The sequence below is a fragment of the Sciurus vulgaris genome, assembly GCF_902686455.1.
Source record: "Sciurus vulgaris genome assembly, chromosome: 13".
NCBI classification, from domain to species: domain Eukaryota; kingdom Metazoa; phylum Chordata; class Mammalia; order Rodentia; family Sciuridae; genus Sciurus; species Sciurus vulgaris.
Genome location: NC_136474.1, coordinates 58,027,235 through 58,044,617, shown reverse-complemented (window position 1 = coordinate 58,044,617; position 17,383 = coordinate 58,027,235). Strand labels below are relative to the sequence as shown.

General features: G+C 32.3%; 2 protein-coding genes across 5 annotated transcripts in view; both read right to left on the bottom strand.

The window, feature by feature from the left end:
• Positions 1 to 10,758, bottom strand: part of MEP1B (meprin A subunit beta) — an 83,817-nt gene extending 73,059 nt beyond the window's left edge. Inside the window, exon 1 of the mRNA XM_079109332.1 lies at positions 10,737 to 10,758. The gene's annotated coding sequence lies outside the window, so the exon portion shown is untranslated. The remainder of the gene's footprint in view (positions 1 to 10,736) is intronic.
• The window catches only part of RNF138 (ring finger protein 138), a 35,713-nt gene continuing 22,106 nt past the window's right edge, over positions 3,777 to 17,383 (bottom strand). Inside the window, exons 4-8 of one of the 4 annotated variants that reach the window (XM_079109340.1) lie at positions 16,189 to 16,304; positions 13,904 to 13,960; positions 12,503 to 12,611; positions 10,737 to 10,844; positions 3,777 to 9,680 (exon numbers count right to left, since the gene is read on the bottom strand). In XM_079109340.1, the coding sequence (XP_078965466.1) occupies positions 9,612 to 9,680; positions 10,737 to 10,844; positions 12,503 to 12,611; positions 13,904 to 13,960; positions 16,189 to 16,304 (459 nt within the window). In that variant the 3' untranslated portion in view covers positions 3,777 to 9,611. The remainder of the gene's footprint in view (positions 9,681 to 10,736; positions 10,845 to 12,502; positions 12,612 to 13,903; positions 13,961 to 16,188; positions 16,305 to 17,383) is intronic. The other 3 variants (XM_079109341.1, XM_079109342.1, XM_079109343.1) reach the window with 3 other exon arrangements.

Genomic DNA, 17,383 nt, shown 5'->3' with positions numbered 1-17,383 from the left:
CTTCAGATAGAGCACTGATTTCCAGAATCTATAAAGAACTCAAAAAACTCTTCACCAAGAATACAAATAATCCAATCAACAAATGGGCTAAGGAAATGAACAGACACTTCACAGACGAAGATGTATGTACAAGCAATCAACAGATATATGAAAAAATGTTCAACATCTCTAGTAATAAGAGAAATGCAAATCAAAACTACCCTAAGATTCCATACACCTCTCTCACAGATAATCCAGACATAAAATCAGCAAAGATATTTTAGACTTAAAACATGGTATAAATTAAACAGACTTAACAGACATATTACAGAATATTTCATCTGACAGGTGAATACACTTTCTTCTCAACCGCTTGGGGACTTTTTCCAAAATAGATCACAGTGTAGTCCACAAAGCAAGTCATAGTGAACAAAACCTTTTAAAAATGTAATCCCTTGCATCTTATCAGATCACAATGGAACAAAATTAGAAATCAAAAGCAACAAAAACTAGGAAATTATTTAAACTCATGGATATTGAACAATATATTTTTGAATGGTGTCATTGAAATAATCAAGGGATAAATTTAAACATTCTTAGAATTAAATAAGAATACCGAGGCAAGATAGCAATCTCTGAAACACCTACAAAGGCAGTTCTGAAAGGGAAGTTTATAGCTATGAGTGCCTACATAATAAAATCAGCCTTAAGCAACTTAGTGAGACCCTGTTTCAAAATAAAATATTTTAAAAGGGCTGGGGATATGGCTCAGTGGTTGAGGGGCCCCTCAGTTTAATCCCTGGTACAAAAAATAATAATAATAATAAAAAAGAAAAAGAAAATTAAGAAAGATCCCAAAATAACCTAATTGATGGACTCTGAAGCTCTAGAAAAATAAACCAATTCCAAAATAGAAGAAAGGAAATAATAAAGATCAGAGCCAAAATTAACAAAATAGAGTATAAAAAATACAAAGGATCAATTGAACAAAGATTTGGTTCTCTGAAAGATTAAACAAGATTGATAAAACCCTTAGCCAAACTAACCAAAAGAGAGAGAAAAGGCAAATTAATAAAAAGAGACAAAAGGGAGATATCACAACAAACATCACTGAAATCAGATGAGCACTAGGGACTATTTTGAAAATTTATATTCTAATAAATTGGAAAATCTAGGAAAAATGGATAAATTTCTAAACACATATAAAAGGTTTGATTTCTAAAATCAAACCAAGAAGATACAGAAAACTTAAGCCAATAACAAGCAATCAGTTTGAAGCAGTAATAAAGTCTTCCAACAAAGAAAAACCTAGGACATGATGGATTTGCAGCTGAATTCTACCAGACCTTTATAGAAGAACTAAATGCCAATACTCCTCAAAATATTCCATGAAACATACAGGGAACACTTCCAATTCCTTCCATGAACCTAGTATCACACTGATACCAAAAACAGCTTGTATCAAGGAAAGAAAACTATAGACAAATATCTTTGATGAACATAGAGGCAAAAATCATTAATAAAATCTTAGCAAATAGAATATAATAACATATTACTACGATCAAGATAGCTTCATTCAAGGAATACAAGGATGGTTCATAATACACAAATTAATGTAATACATCACATAAATACAACCAAGGACAAAATCACATCATCTCAATATAAGCAGAAAAAGCCTTTGACAAAATTCAGCACCCATTCATGATAATAACACTGAAGAAACTAAAAAGGAACTTTACCTCAACATCATAAAGGCCATATACAACAAACCCAAAGCCAACATCATACTGAATAGGGAAAAACTGAAAGTATTTCCTCTAAACTCAGGAAAAAGACAAAGATGTCCGCTCTTAGTACTCCTTCCCAATAAAGTACTTGAAATTTCAGACAGAGCAACTAGACAAAAGAAGAAAATTAAAGGGATAAAAATAGAAGTGAGATTATCACTGCTTATGATATGATTCTATACTTAGAATATCCTAAAAGCTCCACCAGAAAACTTCAGAGCTGATAAACTGAGCAAAGTAGCAGGGTACAAAATGAACATACTAAAATCAACAGTTTTTCTATACACCAATAATAAAATCATTAAGAAGTAAATCAGTAAGACAATCCAATTCACAATAGCCTTAAAACAAATAAAATGAACAAACAAAACCTAGGAATAAATCTAACCAAAGGTGAAAGACTTCTACAATGAAAATTATAGAACACTAAAAAAAGAAATAGAGGAAGACATCAGAAGATGGAAATGCCTTTCATGTTCATGGGTAGGCAGAATTAATAATTTAAATGGCCATATTACCAAAAGATGTTTACAGATTCAATGTAATCCCCATCAAAATACCAATGACATTCTTCAAAAAACTAGCCAAAAAAGTGCTGCTAGGCATCGTGATGCATGCCTGTAATCCCCTGGCTCAGGAAGTGAAGGAGGACCATGATTTCAAAGCCAGCCTCAGCAACTAACTTAGCAAGGCACCAAGCAACTTGGCAAGAAGGCCCTGTCTCTAAATAAAATACAAAAAAGGGCTGAGGATGTGGCTCAATGGTTAAATGCTCCTGGGTTCAATCCCTGGTACAAAAAGAAAAAGAAAAAAAAAAAAAAAAAAAAAAGTCCTAAAATTCATATAGAAGAATAAAAGAGAATAAAAGACCTAGAATAGCCAAAGCAATTCTGAAGAAAAAAAGACATTTAATGTGTCACAAATTATCACAAACTATGCCACAAATTATTACACAAATTTTATTAAAGCATCATGGTACTAGCATAAATAGCCATACAGACCAATGGAAGACACAGAGACAAACCCATGATTCTTGATATAGTCATCTGATTCTTGCCAAAAGCACCAAATAAATACATTGGAGAAAAGAAGGGCTTTTAAACAAATGGTACTGGAAAAAAATGGATATCCATATGTAGAGGAATGAAACTAGATTCCTATCTCTCACCTTGCACAAGAGTCAACTCAAAATGATGCTAGAAATTAAAACAGAAACTTTGCCACTGCTTGAAGAAAACATAGGATCACCCTCCAGCATATAGGGGCAGGCAATGACTTCCTCAATAGTACTCCTAAACCAAGGAAATGAGATGGCATTAAATTAAAAAGTTTCTGCACAGCAAAGGAATCAAGTGTAGACAGCCTACAGGAGGAGAGAAACTCCTCTTTGGCCAGCTACTCTTTCAAGAGGATTAATATCCAAAATATATAAAGAACTAAAAAAAACTTACCACCAAAAATAGTCATAACCCAATCAATAAATTGGCAAAATGAACTAAATGGACATTTCTCAAAATAATACAAATGGTCAACAAATACATGAAAAAATATTCAACATCTTTAGCAATATGGAAATGCAAATCAAAAACTACCCTGAGATTTCATCTCATTCCAGTGAAAATGCCAATCATTAAAAATATAAAGCAACAATAAATTCAGGTGAGAATACAGGGAAAAATAAACCGTTATACACTGTTGGTGGTAATGTAAATTAGTATAATTACTACAGAAGTCAATATGGAGTTTCCCCAAAAGACTAGGAATGAGGGGTTGGGGTTGTAGCTCAGTGGACGAGCACTTGCCTAGCACATATGAGGCACTGGGTTTGATCCTCAGCATCACATAAGAATAAACAAAATAAAGGTATTGTGGTGTCTATCTACAAAGTAAAACAAACAAACAAACAAACTAGGAATGAAACCACTATACCAGCTATAACTTATACTGTATCAACTTGTTGGTATTTACCCAAAAGATTTAGTAGCTCAACTCACAATAACTAAGTTATGGAACTAGCCGAGGTATCTGTCAACAGATGAATGGATAAAGAAAATGAAATATATATACACCATGGAGTTTTATTCAGTTACTAAGAATGAAACTGTCATTTGCAGGAAAATGAATATAATAGGACATCATCATATTAAGCAAAATAAGTTAGATTTAGAAAGTCAAGGTTTGTGTATTTTCTCTCGTATGTGGAAACTACAAAGAAAGAAGAGGGAAAGTGAGGAGGATCTCATGAAAGGGAGACCAGTACAGTAAAGAATTCGGGGGAGGAATGGGGGGAGGGCAAGAGGAGGTACTATACTTGGAAATAAAATATTTCAAATTATGTGCACATACAAATACAGCACAATGAATCCATTATGTGTAATTATTATGTACCAATAAAAAAATTACACTGCTGAATGGATCAAGTCAGAGGCATCAAATTTACTATCACAGTCCTCACCGACATGTACAAAAGCATCTATACTCAAAAATGCCCTTGATGAAACAATGCTGTCTTTATATCAAGATTTGACCCTTAAGTAGATCTTGCTAATATCCTGTACAACAAAATGGGATGTACAACAAAGCATGATTCCTTCTCTGTGCAATGTCTGTCTCAAGGAAGTATACTTATGCAACTGTTCTGAGTTGTGAGTTCGATCAGCTTTTTTTCATGGCATGGTCATTTTTCTTTAAAGAGTTACTGACAACTATGCTAAATTGTTTAGAGTTGGGGATTTAGAAGAAATGAGCCTGTTGTATCAAGGAAACCACCATTTTTTAACCAATGATAAAGTTTGAGTTTGAAGTTTTAAGGAAAAATCAGAATTTTTGAAAAGCTCTAAGTTTTCCAGCTCCTCAATTTTTATACTATATCACTGGTGATATAGTATAAAAAAGTGTTAATATTTGGAAAATGTACATAATTAAGTGCACTATTTTGATAGACCATTACAGAGTTACAAAATCATGCATAGGTAAAAGATTCATTGATGTGTGTTGAATCCCAGGCTCTGAAGAAAGAAAAAAATAAAAAAAAAAATAAGAACTAAAACACTAATGATAATGCAAGGGATTATTTGAAATAAAAAAAAATTCATTTTAATACAATAAATATACCCACACACAAAAAAAATCTCTATGAGGTTCTCAATGATTTCTAAGTGTATAAAGGGTTCCTGAGACCAAAAAGTTTGAGAACTCTAAGTGAACCTAAAACTACTTCAAAAACATTTAAAAAATGACTGTGGTATATCAATTTTATTTGGAAACAGAAAAATACAGTTGGTATAAAGTAGCAGGCTCTCTGTACATTATCCAGCCCTCAGAAAACAGAGAGGAAAACAGTAAGTTGTCCAAAACCACCCAAATATCCACCAGCAGAATCAGCAAAACCCAGCCTGGCCCAAGAAATTAGGCTTTGTGTTCTCACCGCCTAATCTCCCAACAAAGATCCTTTCATTTTTTATCTACTGCAGTCCCTTTAGTTTCTGTTAGCTTTGGACTCTATTCCTAAGAAATTTAGTCCTTATACACTTATTAAAATCCCATAGCACTAGGCAGAACACAAGCTTAGCTTGTACAAGGGCCTGCATGCAATCTCCAGCAATGCAAAGAAATGAATAAATCCCATCCCTATCAAATGCCTTGAAAATATCCACAACATAGCTTATGGAAAAGCTCAGGTCAGAGCAGTTTTAGGTCACTTGTTAGACTCTTGTTTCCTGAGATTGTAAGGGGAAGACTAGACATTTTTAACCTACACTTGGCAACCAGTCAACATGATGATGGAATAAAATTTTCACAAATATTAAAACTTAACTTTAGATAGACTTTTTCTATTCTGGACAAAAGTTACTGCTGGCAGCTATAAGGAAGATAAAACTGACAGAAAAATCTCAAAAAACAATCTTGAGCAAAAAGTAGCTAGATTAAAAATACTTTGTGCTTCTACTTACATAAAAGGTGGCAAAACCATTTGTGGTATTTACAGGTTATGTAGTGATGGTGGAATCAGTGACTAGAAATACGAAGAAGGGGATTTAAGGGATTCCAGTAGTGATTTTTCTTGAGTGATGACTCAGGTTACTGTTCACTTTACACTTTCAGTATCCTTCACATCCTGTTTTTCCTCTCCATATCCTCCACCGAATAGCTCTCTTCTAACAAGTGTCCTGTACTCCACACTCACTCCCTTGCCCTGATCATCTTAAATTCTGCACAAGACATTTCAATATCAGACTCTTAAGAATTCCTGTTATAAACTGGGTGTAGTGGCACACACCTGTAATCCAGTAATTCCGAAGGGCTAAGGCAAGGAACTTCACAAATTCAAAGCCAGTCCTAAGCAACTTAGTGAGATCTTGTCTCAAAAAATAAAAAGGGCTGGGAATACAGCTCAGTTGTAAAGCCCCTCCTGGGTTCAATCCCCAGTACAAAGGGAAAAAAAAAAAAAAAAAAAAAAAATGCTGTTAGAGCCAGGCATGGCAGTATATACCACTGGTATATACCTGTAATCCTAGCAATTTGGGAACTTGAGGCAGGAGAATCACAAGTTCAAGGCCAGCCTACTCAATTTAGCAAGAATCTGTCTCAAAATAAAATAAAGCGATTAAATTAGGGGTAGCTTGGTGTAGAACACCCCTGAGTCTAATCCCCAGTACCAGGGTGATGGGAAGAAATCCTGTTATACAGGAGTTGGTGATACAGCTCTGTGATAAGAATACATGCTTCGTATGCAGAAGGCCCTGGATTCAATTCCTGACACCAAAGAAGAAAAAAATTATCAAGAAAATTGCATAATCTAATGCAAGCTAATGAAATACACAAATACAGCATTAAAAAAAAAATACAGCCATGTATCTTCCTAATTTCACCAGTGGGACAGAATATAATGTCTATCTTCTTTGATCCCAAAGATTTAACTTGCTGTTGGGGTAAGGGTATCTGGACTATAACATGGTTTTCCCCAGTTCCCATAACCCTCCTTTAGAATCACATAATCGTCTTAATAAAATCTCTTAATATGCTTCATGTTCTGCAACTGTATTACAGAATTTGTAAAAACTATATTGTACACACTAGGTGGTATGGAGTGCATGCTTTATTTCTATTATGAATTTCACACACAGACATTTTCTGGGTCACACCATTTCTACACAGGCTAAAATAGCACCCCATTCTAAAAAGGATTGAGTAGTAGACTTAACGGGTTTCCATAGAAGTTATAGTTCACTGAAGGTAATACTTACCAAGCAGCCCAATAGGCATATGACATTATATTTGCAATAGATTCTTACAGCCCTCATATCTTCAGGGTAATTTGTCTACATAAAGGTATTTATTAACCAGTTAACTAGCTTTCTATCAGGACTTGAAAGAATCTTGTTAGATGGAGACTTCATAAAACAGCTTTACAAGGTTAAATTCAACAGTATGAGCATGTGGTAACTTCTGCCTATTCACTTTTTTTTTTAGTACAAAATGGGTTATCATCTATATATCTTTCAGAGTGAGTTGAGTTAAATGTTATATTTGCCTCTGGACAAAATTTTAATTAGACACACAAGTAGGAGAAAACCACTTTTAATTGAAAAATAAAGCAATACATCTCAAATAAGACTCTGTTTAAACAAACAACATAAACTGTAATATGCTGAGAGAAAAGGCTTTCCTAAGTGGTATCGTGAAATTTAGGTATCAGTATTAATACAGTTTCCCTCCTTTATCCTGACAAATATTTAAAATAAGAACTTTTCCCCATGAACCTAATTTCCATGAATTAAATGTGTACAGGTTTATCCCTATTTTCAACCCACTGACAAAGGAGGGGAGATTTTAAACAATTATTTCCAACACTTGAGTTCCCAGAGAAAAGCAAATACCAAAGTAAATATTTTCCTTATGAAAAATCTTATATGTAAAACACACAAGACTATTAATATTTAACTCATTCACAAAACTTCAAAACACAATTTATCAAGATGACCTCTACAACTTTCCTTTAAAGAAGTTTGCAAATTTCAGAATGGTTTAGATTGACATATCAGACATATTAAACTTTGAAAGAAACTACTACTAAAGTTATTGCTTTAAACTGGAAAAAAAAAAAAAAAAACTATGGTCGAAGTACCTTTCTAAAAAGAACTCATAAGGTTGTTCTTAAAATTATACTCATGTTAACTGCAGAGAAAATGTTAAAGCATACAGTAAACATCACTCTTAGAATAACAGAACAAAGGCATTAAGATGTATGGCTTTTTGTATGATTGTTATTACTATCTATAAATAAAGTCATTGCTGTTTGACTGAAAAAGGTTTTTACAAAACTTCACTTCCAAAATTAACATTTTTATTAAATCAAGTTTAAAAAAATGTTCACTGTAGAAAAGTCAACAAGGGTTTTAAGAAAACCAAAATATACCTTTTTATACAATATATGTATATATTAGCAGCAAACTACTGAGATTTTGATCTTTTAGTAATTTTAAAGAAAGCATAAACATTGTATATATTAGTATGGAATGTCAGTGAATTAACTTTATCCTTTTTTTTCTGTGATTTGGCCCTTCTATAAAATACTTTATGATTCCCATTACAGAATATTAAGAACAAACTTAGTTTTGACTACAAAGTAGTGAAACTGTGGCTGGTAAAATCTGTTTTCACTACATCATAGCCACGCATTATTTTTGAGAATAACAAATGAGCACCATAACAACAGGTAATTGTGTGTAAACTCAATTTTTAAGGTGTAATAGCAACCAACTTATACCACTTAGCATTTGACTGCTTTTAAAAAATTTGGTGATATACAAAATTTTAATCAAATCAGATAATTCAATCCTATATTGTTTGTTCATTTTTAAATCCTTAATAAAAATTATGTATAGCCTGACAAACTGCATGCAAAGATATATATGTATATGTATATTATGTATATATACACAAAAGTGTATGTACATATATATCTTTAGCTTTGAATTTCTTTAAATTTCTCATTTAAGTATATCTGTAGAATATAATATCACCAACTGAAAGTTTTTACTAAGTTTCATCTTAGCTAATGAGAAACACTGGCTATTGAAAATTCTGTGGCAAAACCACTGTTATTCAGCTTAGTACTTCAGCTCACAAATTAGTCAAACAAACAAGATTGAATTACCAACTACCCAAAAGAAATAAATTTTTCTCTTGATATTTCCTTCTAATAGCAAAAAGGAAATGTTTTTACAATGAACTTTTACTTTTTAAAGAGTTAAAATTATTAAAGAAATCTCATTAGTCTTCAAAAATACTAAATGTTATATAAATACAATTTTCTTATAGTTGAATACTTCAGCTATAATCTGTGTTTAAAAAATTTCCTTTGGATTCTTCCATTTAGCACTTCAAGTTTTCATTCTGCAACTCTGACAACTGGCTCAGATTTGTTAAGTTTATATCAATCACGTCTTTCAGAATTTGCTACTGTGTGATACCTGTGTACAATAAATAGGAGAAACTGCACCAAATTTCAAAAGCAACATAATAATAATGAAAAATTCAAAAATATGTAATATAAAAAAAGATAAAAGTAAAACAGGGATTCCCTTTTCACTACTACCTTAGTGAAATACAATCCTTTTTATCCTTTTAAAGTAATGTCATAACTGTCATTTTTTAACTTGTCAAGAGGATAAAGTTTTTGGGTGGCCCAACCTTTATTTTTCAATTAAAAAATTTAAAACAATAGACTGAATTACTTTTATTAATATACACATCAAGTTGCTGAAACGGTGACTTCATGTAGTTTTCCCCTTAAAGATGGCACTTGCAGGTACAAAGATGCAGAGATGTCTACAGGCTTCAGATGTTTACTTGAAAAGATTCTTCAACGGCAGTTTGATATTGGGTTTCTTCATCTAGTTGAAGATTCTAAAACACACACACACACACACACACACACACACACACACACAAAATTAAGCTGTCAATAAGAAAATACTCAACTACTCCACATTTTATCTAGTATATTTCTGATCCTGATGTACATTACATTCAGGACAACTTTATGTACAACACATAGTATACTTTAAAATATAAGATTAAGATGGGTGTGACATCTACAATTCCAGCAACTGAGGAGGCTGAAGTGGGAGGATCACAAGAGCTTGAGGCTAAGTTGGGCAACTTAGCAAGATACTCTCTCAAAATAAAAACGAAATATAAAAAGGGCTGGGCATGTACCTCAGTAGTAAAGTGCACCCCTGAGTTCAATTTCCAGTATGAAAAAACAAATAGATAAAAGATTAAAAGATCTAAATACTTTAATTAAGTTTTGCTGTAATTATTTAGGACTAATAAGGCCAGCAAACAATAAAATTTATAGTTCCAATCATTAATCAAAATTATGCTTAATTGTAACTGACAATCATAAGTGATACATTTGCTCAAAGAAATAAATTTTTACTATTTATAGTATATGAGAAATATATCTTCCATATGTTGTATCAATTTTAACTCAAGTAATACAATTTTCCCTTAATTCCACACAGAGTTTTTATATAAATCAGAATTTTGTAGGTCTGGGGGGTTTGCTCTCCCATTAATTCACTAAAATAGTCAATTTAGTTTTTACCACATCTCTGAAGTTTACCAATATTATTTCCAAAAATAAAATAACTTGCTGTATATCTAACCAGTATGGTATAATAGATTGCCTCAAAAGTCAAGTCTAGCCAGGCATAGAGGTGCATGTCTGCAATCCCTGCAACACAGGATAATCTCAAGTTTGAGACCAACCTTGGCAACTTAACAAAATCATCTCAAAACAAAAAATAAAAAGGGTTGGAAATATACTTTAGTGGTAGATTGTCCTGTATTCAATCCACAGTACAAAAAACAAAAAACAAAAAAAAACCTCGTCTAGATTGAAAAAAATAATTTAACTTGAATATTTAAATGGTAAACTTTCTTAAAGAATTTACTTACCACAAATTCTCCATAATCAAACTGATGTCTTTGATTTAGATGACTAACAAAATTTCTAGTAATCTGGCTAGGATCTCCCCAAGGAAGAGACACACAAATAGGACATGTCTATGAAAAAAAGATTGTTTTAAATAAAAAATGAAAACAATCTAACTTTACATAATTATTGAGAATATATTAAAATGACACAGGCATATGTTACTGAAAAAATCAGTCTTATATTACTTAATTACATTTTGAAGAGATTACACTTTTTAAAAATGGAAGGTTTAAGCAACTTTTATTGGCACCATTTTTCCAAAACTCAAATATCTGCTAACACTTTTGCAATAAAGTATTTAACTAAGCTATGCACATTGCTTTTTTTTAAATTTTGACACAGTAAGTACACACATAATAAACTACAGTATAGTGTAAACAAACTTTTATATACACTGGGAAATCAAATATTTTGTGTGACTTGCTTTATTGCAATATTTGCTTTACTGCAGTGGTTTGAAACCAAATCTGAAGTATCTGAGGTAATGACTATACATGAAAATACTTTCTTTTATTTTAATGGTGCTGGGGATCCAACCCAAGACCTCAAGCCTGCTAGGAAAGCCTTCTACCACACCAAGTTACATTCCTAGCCCTTGATGAAAAACATTTCTAAAGGTCAAATTTCATAACTAGATCATTTCCCAATCAAATTACTTTTAAAAAATGCACTAATAAGAGATCTTTATATATTCTATCATTTATCTCCAATCACACAATTGTTTTAATACAAACACAATGAGTCTATAATAACACCAATAGCAATGAGGGTTATTAATTGCCTTTATAGTATAAAATCTCATTTGAGATACACAAAAACCATGATATAGTTTTAGCTTCATTTCATTTTTATGTAAAATGAAAATTATGTAAATTCTGAAGTTTAAATTGTAATCTTAAATTTTTAATGAAGTACATCTTTAAAAGTTGAACGAAGGGCTGGGGTTTTGGCTAAGTGGTAGAGTGCTTGTCTCGCATGCGTGAGGCAGTGGATTCAATCCTCAGCACCACATAAAATTAAATAAAATAAAGGTATTGTGTCCATCTACAACTGAAAAAAACAATTGAAAAGAAAAAAGTGAATGGATAAGGGCTGGGATGTACCTCAATGGCAAAGTATTTACCTCATATTTGCAAAGTCCTGGGTTTGACCCCCAGTTCCAACAACAGCAACAAAAAATCACCCTCACCCCAAAAAAGATAAAAAAAAAAAAAAAAAGTGAATGGATGATATACTAAATAATATAAAAAGAAACAAGTGACTGAACTCTGGTCAAAGTTTACAATAATTGAATATTAAGCAGAAATGAACAGAAATTGTTAATTCAATATAAAACTAAAAGAAAGTATGGTTCTTTTCCTTCCCTGCTTCATGCATTCATACATTAGATTCTGCAAAGGTAGAATTAAAAATACCTGCTGGAATACAGATGAAAAAAACTGAAAGGACCCAACAGACTAAGGTTCTACCACTGTCGAGTTTCCTGTTCACCTCATTCATTACTCTTCTCCAAGCTGTCCTACTATGCTATCTCATAGTAAGCATCTGCCTTGGATTTCTAAATATCTCATTTTGGCTCATGGTTATCAATCATTATTGACCAAAATATACTTACTGATAATGCTCTATCCAAATTTATATCAATGGCCTTCCCTTTTGCATATATAAAGTAAAATAAATGGGACAGCATGCTTTAAGCAGAAGACTGTCTTATACATGTACTTACCACAGGAACTATCTGAAATAGGTGGTTACTGTTACAGTGATCAAGTAAACGCTGTCTGGTAAAATTTGACTCTTGACACAAGGGACACTTAAAGGTGGGATGCCCAGAACTAGAAAACAATTGTAAATGAAGCATATTTAATTCAAAATAATATTAAAAAATGAGCTCTCCAATATTTGGACCAAGGTGAGCTTGTTTTTAAAGTTATAATCATTAGACTACTGAAAGATTCTCACATTTTCAAAATGTTTTCAACAAATGATTTATAACAGAACTTCTCAAACAATCTGTTTATAATGCTACTGTTAAATATTTTTCATGGAGTCTGCCTATATCAAAACAAAAACAAAGACCTAGTTGTTTTTAAGAAGTTAAGTCCAAACTTAATTATTTTCACTCACTAATGTGAAGCTATGGATGTCACTGTGTGTCCCTTGAAATTTTTAAATATTCTATAGTGCCCCACAATTTGGAAATCTCATATCTAATAATTTAAAAAAAAATTTTTTTCCTGTGTACTGGGGATTGAACCCAGGCACTTTACCTCCAAGTTACATTTCTATACTTTATTATTTTTAGGGCCTTACTAAGCTGCAGAGTCTGACCTTAAACTTGTGATCCTCCTCAGCCTCCCGAGTCACTGGGATTATAAGCATGCACCAGTGTCTGGTGCTGAAATTTAAAACTTCTAAGTCTTCCACCAAAATTACATCTATCTTTTGCTGACATAAAAGCCCATGCCTGTAATCCCAGAAACTCAGGAGGCTGAGGCAGTAGAATCTCAACCCTTGAGGCCAGCCTCAGCAACTTAGTAAGGCCTGAGCAACTTAGAAAAGACCCAGTTTCAAAATAAAAAATGAGAAAAGAGTAGGCTGTGGCTCAGTGGTAAAGAACCTCTGGGTTCAATCCCCAATATAATAAAAACAACAACAACTGGGGATATAGTTCAGTGGTAAAGCACCCGGGATTAAATCCTCAGTACAAATACTACTACTACTAATAATAAATTACATCTTTAATATAATCCAGGTCCTAGGAACTGAACATATAAAATTTATAAAGCAAAAAACACACTGATCACCAGAATAAAGTACTTCAAAACAATTTGAGGATCAAGTATTATTAGGTTTTAATACCTCTCAAAGTCAGCAAAGAAGAGTTCAACATTGACAACTCTATCTGAATCATGCATGGAAGAAACCTGATCACAGTCAAAGAGAATAATTAAACTTTCTGAATCTAATGTAATTCTTAAAAGCAAAAATTAGTTTTTTCCTAAACTACCAATTTCTAGCACTATGGCTAATGATTTAACTAAATAAAAATTTAATTTACAAGTCTACTATTTGATAAAGTGATGAATACTATTTACTAAATTAGCAAAATTTTAGAAAAGTTTACCTTGTACTCTCTTGGTAAGTTTCTGTGTTATCAGATGTGGACGTTTCACTCCTATTACTTAATAAGCACAGGGGAAAATAGTTAAAACCTTCAGTTAAAGCACATCAGGGATTTATTGAAATGTTAATGAAGACAAGCAGTCTGAATTTTTTTTAAAGTATAAATTTCAAATAGTTCTGAACATGCAATAATTATAGCAATTACTTTTCAAACAAATTAAGATAGAACTGCTCTGCTTATTAGGTTCTTATGTCTTTTAAAATTAATATGCAGTCACAAAAGTATAGATTAGAGAATTGTGCAATTACCTTAAATCCTATTTCTCTACCTCTACCAGTAAGATTTTAAACACATGTAGCTAGGATATGGTTCAAGGTTGTGCCTCCAAAATGGAGTAGGCTTAAGAAAATACCTGACCATTTACTACACTTATATTTTACTCCCAAACTTCACTAATATTTATATACATCTTGTTATCTTCTTCACTTGCCAATCATGTGTCATATAAAATATCAGAGGAATCTTTAAGGAAGAGTGGGTATGACAGGGGGACTGTCACTTATGTGAAAGAGAATTTCATCCATTTGGTCAATTTTATAAAAGCAAGGTCCTTTAAAAATAGAAATCTTAATAGTAAAGAGTCAGGTAGTAGTCCTAAAGAGGTATGCTGTGTATCTCAATCCTAAAAGTTAAAGGTTGTTGAATTTTAAAAAAACATTATTCAATTTTCTCTTATAATAAGACAAGCAATAGTATATCACCTACCGAACAGATGGTCTTTTTTATAATTTTTCAAAATAAAGCTACATATAACAATGTGTACTCAGTGAAAAGGCACCTTCCGTGAAGATAACAACCTCTCCACACAGTCTATGCAAGACTTCACCTGCTGAATTACATACCTAAATAAAAGACTTTCAAATGATTATTTTGCATCTTTTTGACAGATATTAATCTGTCTTGGTAAAGCTGGCATTTTAACAACATGAACGCTAAAAAAACGCTCTTTAAAATAAACTCAAACTATTAAGGGGATGTTATATGATTTTTGTAACCAAATGCAGTATGTGACACCAATTTTCAAAAATCTCAAGCGGGGCATGCTTGTAGTTCCAGTAACTCAGGAGGCTGAGGCAGAAGGAGTGCTTGGACCCAGGAGCTGGAGGCCAGTGTGGGCAACACAGGGAGACTACCTCTCTTTAAAAAACACTCAAATTCAACTTGGTAATAAGTTTTCCTAACCAGTTAAAAATATTCTAAATAAATACATTCCAATGGAGTTTGAATGAATGTGCCCTTTAAAAACATAACAATTTCTGGTTGGTTTTTAAGAACAGTTATTATCACAGAAGATGAAAATTTCAACAAAAGCCCTTTTGATATTTAGTGAAAGGGACTAAAATTTTAGTAATTTGAACATAGAGCATACCTCCATTTGAAATCTACATTTGTTTTGGTACCAGGGATTGGATTCAGGGGTGCTTAACCACTGAGCCACATCCCCAGTCCCATTTTGTATTTTATTTAGAACAGAGTCTCTCACCTACTTGCTTATTTAATGCCTTACTTTTTGCTGAGGCTGACTTTAAACTCTCAATCCTCCTGCCTCAGCCTACTTAGCCCCTGGGATTATAGGCGTATTCCACCGCACCCAGCTGAAATCTACATTTTTTTTTTTTTTTTTTTGTGGTGCTGGGGATTGAACCCAGGGCCTTGTGCTTGCAAGGCAGATACTCTACCAACTGAGCTATATCCCCAGCCCTGAAATCTACATTTTTTATAGGTAGGTATCTCTTCCGGTCACAATAGTCATCATAATCAGGTATCAAAACAAAATAAACTTGGATCCAAGTTTTCAATTACTGTGTCAGTAGTGTTAAAAAAAAAAAAAAAAAAAAAGTTTTAATTTTAAAGTATTGCCTCCAGCTACTTTGGAAGTTGAGGCAGGATACCAGTTTAAGATTAGTTTCAGCCACTTAGTGAGACTCTATCTCAAAGTAAAAAAGAACTGGTAAACAGCTCAGAGGTAAAGTGCCCCTGAGTTCAATCCTTGGTATAAAATTTAAAAATAAAAATTCTTTTTAATACTTTATACCACTAAATAAAACAAAACTTACTTTTAAAGTAACTTTTTCATTTTTATCACAAATTTTGAAGGCAAATGTTCTGATAGTTGCTAGAATTTACTTTTAAAATATATACAAAATTTAAAAAAAAATCAGTTCCCCCAAAACAATTCCCATTTTAATTATAAATTTATACTTTTAGGAATGAAGGCTGCTTACCTATTCCCTACTGAATCTTGAGATATCTGAAAGTTTGGAATGATAGAAGAAACACCATATTCATCCTGATACTTCTTACAAGATTTATAATGATGTCTCATGCGATAGAATTTAATCTGTAAATAGATTAAAATATTTTAGTTAAAAAACTCACAAGATTTGACACTGCCAACAAGAGAAAAATAGATAAAAAAAAAGATGATGAAATTAAACAAGATTAAACTCTTTTAAATAAGAGTGTTTTTAAGAAACAATTACTTAATTCTTAAGCAGAAGTTTCAAATAGGGAATACATTTCTATTGGATGCTGACCTTGGAGAAGAGTTCACTTTCTATAAAATCACAGCAAAAAATATCAACAAATAATTTTATATTTGAAAGGATAACACTAATAATATTGAAAAAAGTAAAAAATACTAAGATTGGCTCATTTTATTGGGCATTTCTTCAACTACTTGTATAGCAGTTAGAGAGCATTTTTAAAAAATTAAGTTCCCAAGTTAATATTTGGAACATTTTTCAGTCTCTCACTGAGGAGTAAAGTGAGAATCTCTCAGGTACGTTTTCCAGCTTCACTCCATTGCTCTGTCAGTTAAACACCTTCCTTAAAGACATGGAAAAGCAGATCTAACTTGTGTGAATGCATAAAATGGCAACTGGTTTTGTTCACTGACTTAATTATAGTTTTCAGAAAAAACTGTCTACAATAAATCCATAGACACATAAATCTACTAAAAGTCTAGTCACGCCTCATCATTTCACACCTTCTCCAAATAATAGAACAATACAATCCAGATAAGAGAATGCCAATTATATATCAACACCTGATTTTCCTACCTGTTCCTTAAAAATCAACCAAAGTCTTCTGCCAACTACTTTGTAATTTCTTAGATAAATACATATATAAAGCAGATATAAAGCATGCCCTTAGAGTATTCCTTCACTACAGAAATCAATTGGGCTAAACTATTAACGCATCTATGTGCAAAGCTGCAATACTGAGGCTATTGTCAGAAAAACTATTTAAATCCACCAGAATGGGGTATAAATGAACTAAGTGCTCAATTAATTTTGCAAGTAATTAATGAGCAATTACTTGGTGGGAGATACCATGCTAAAAAAATATGGCCAATTCAGAGATTTTTATCGTTCAGTCTTTGTTCTCAATAAACTTATAATCTAATAAAATCTATAG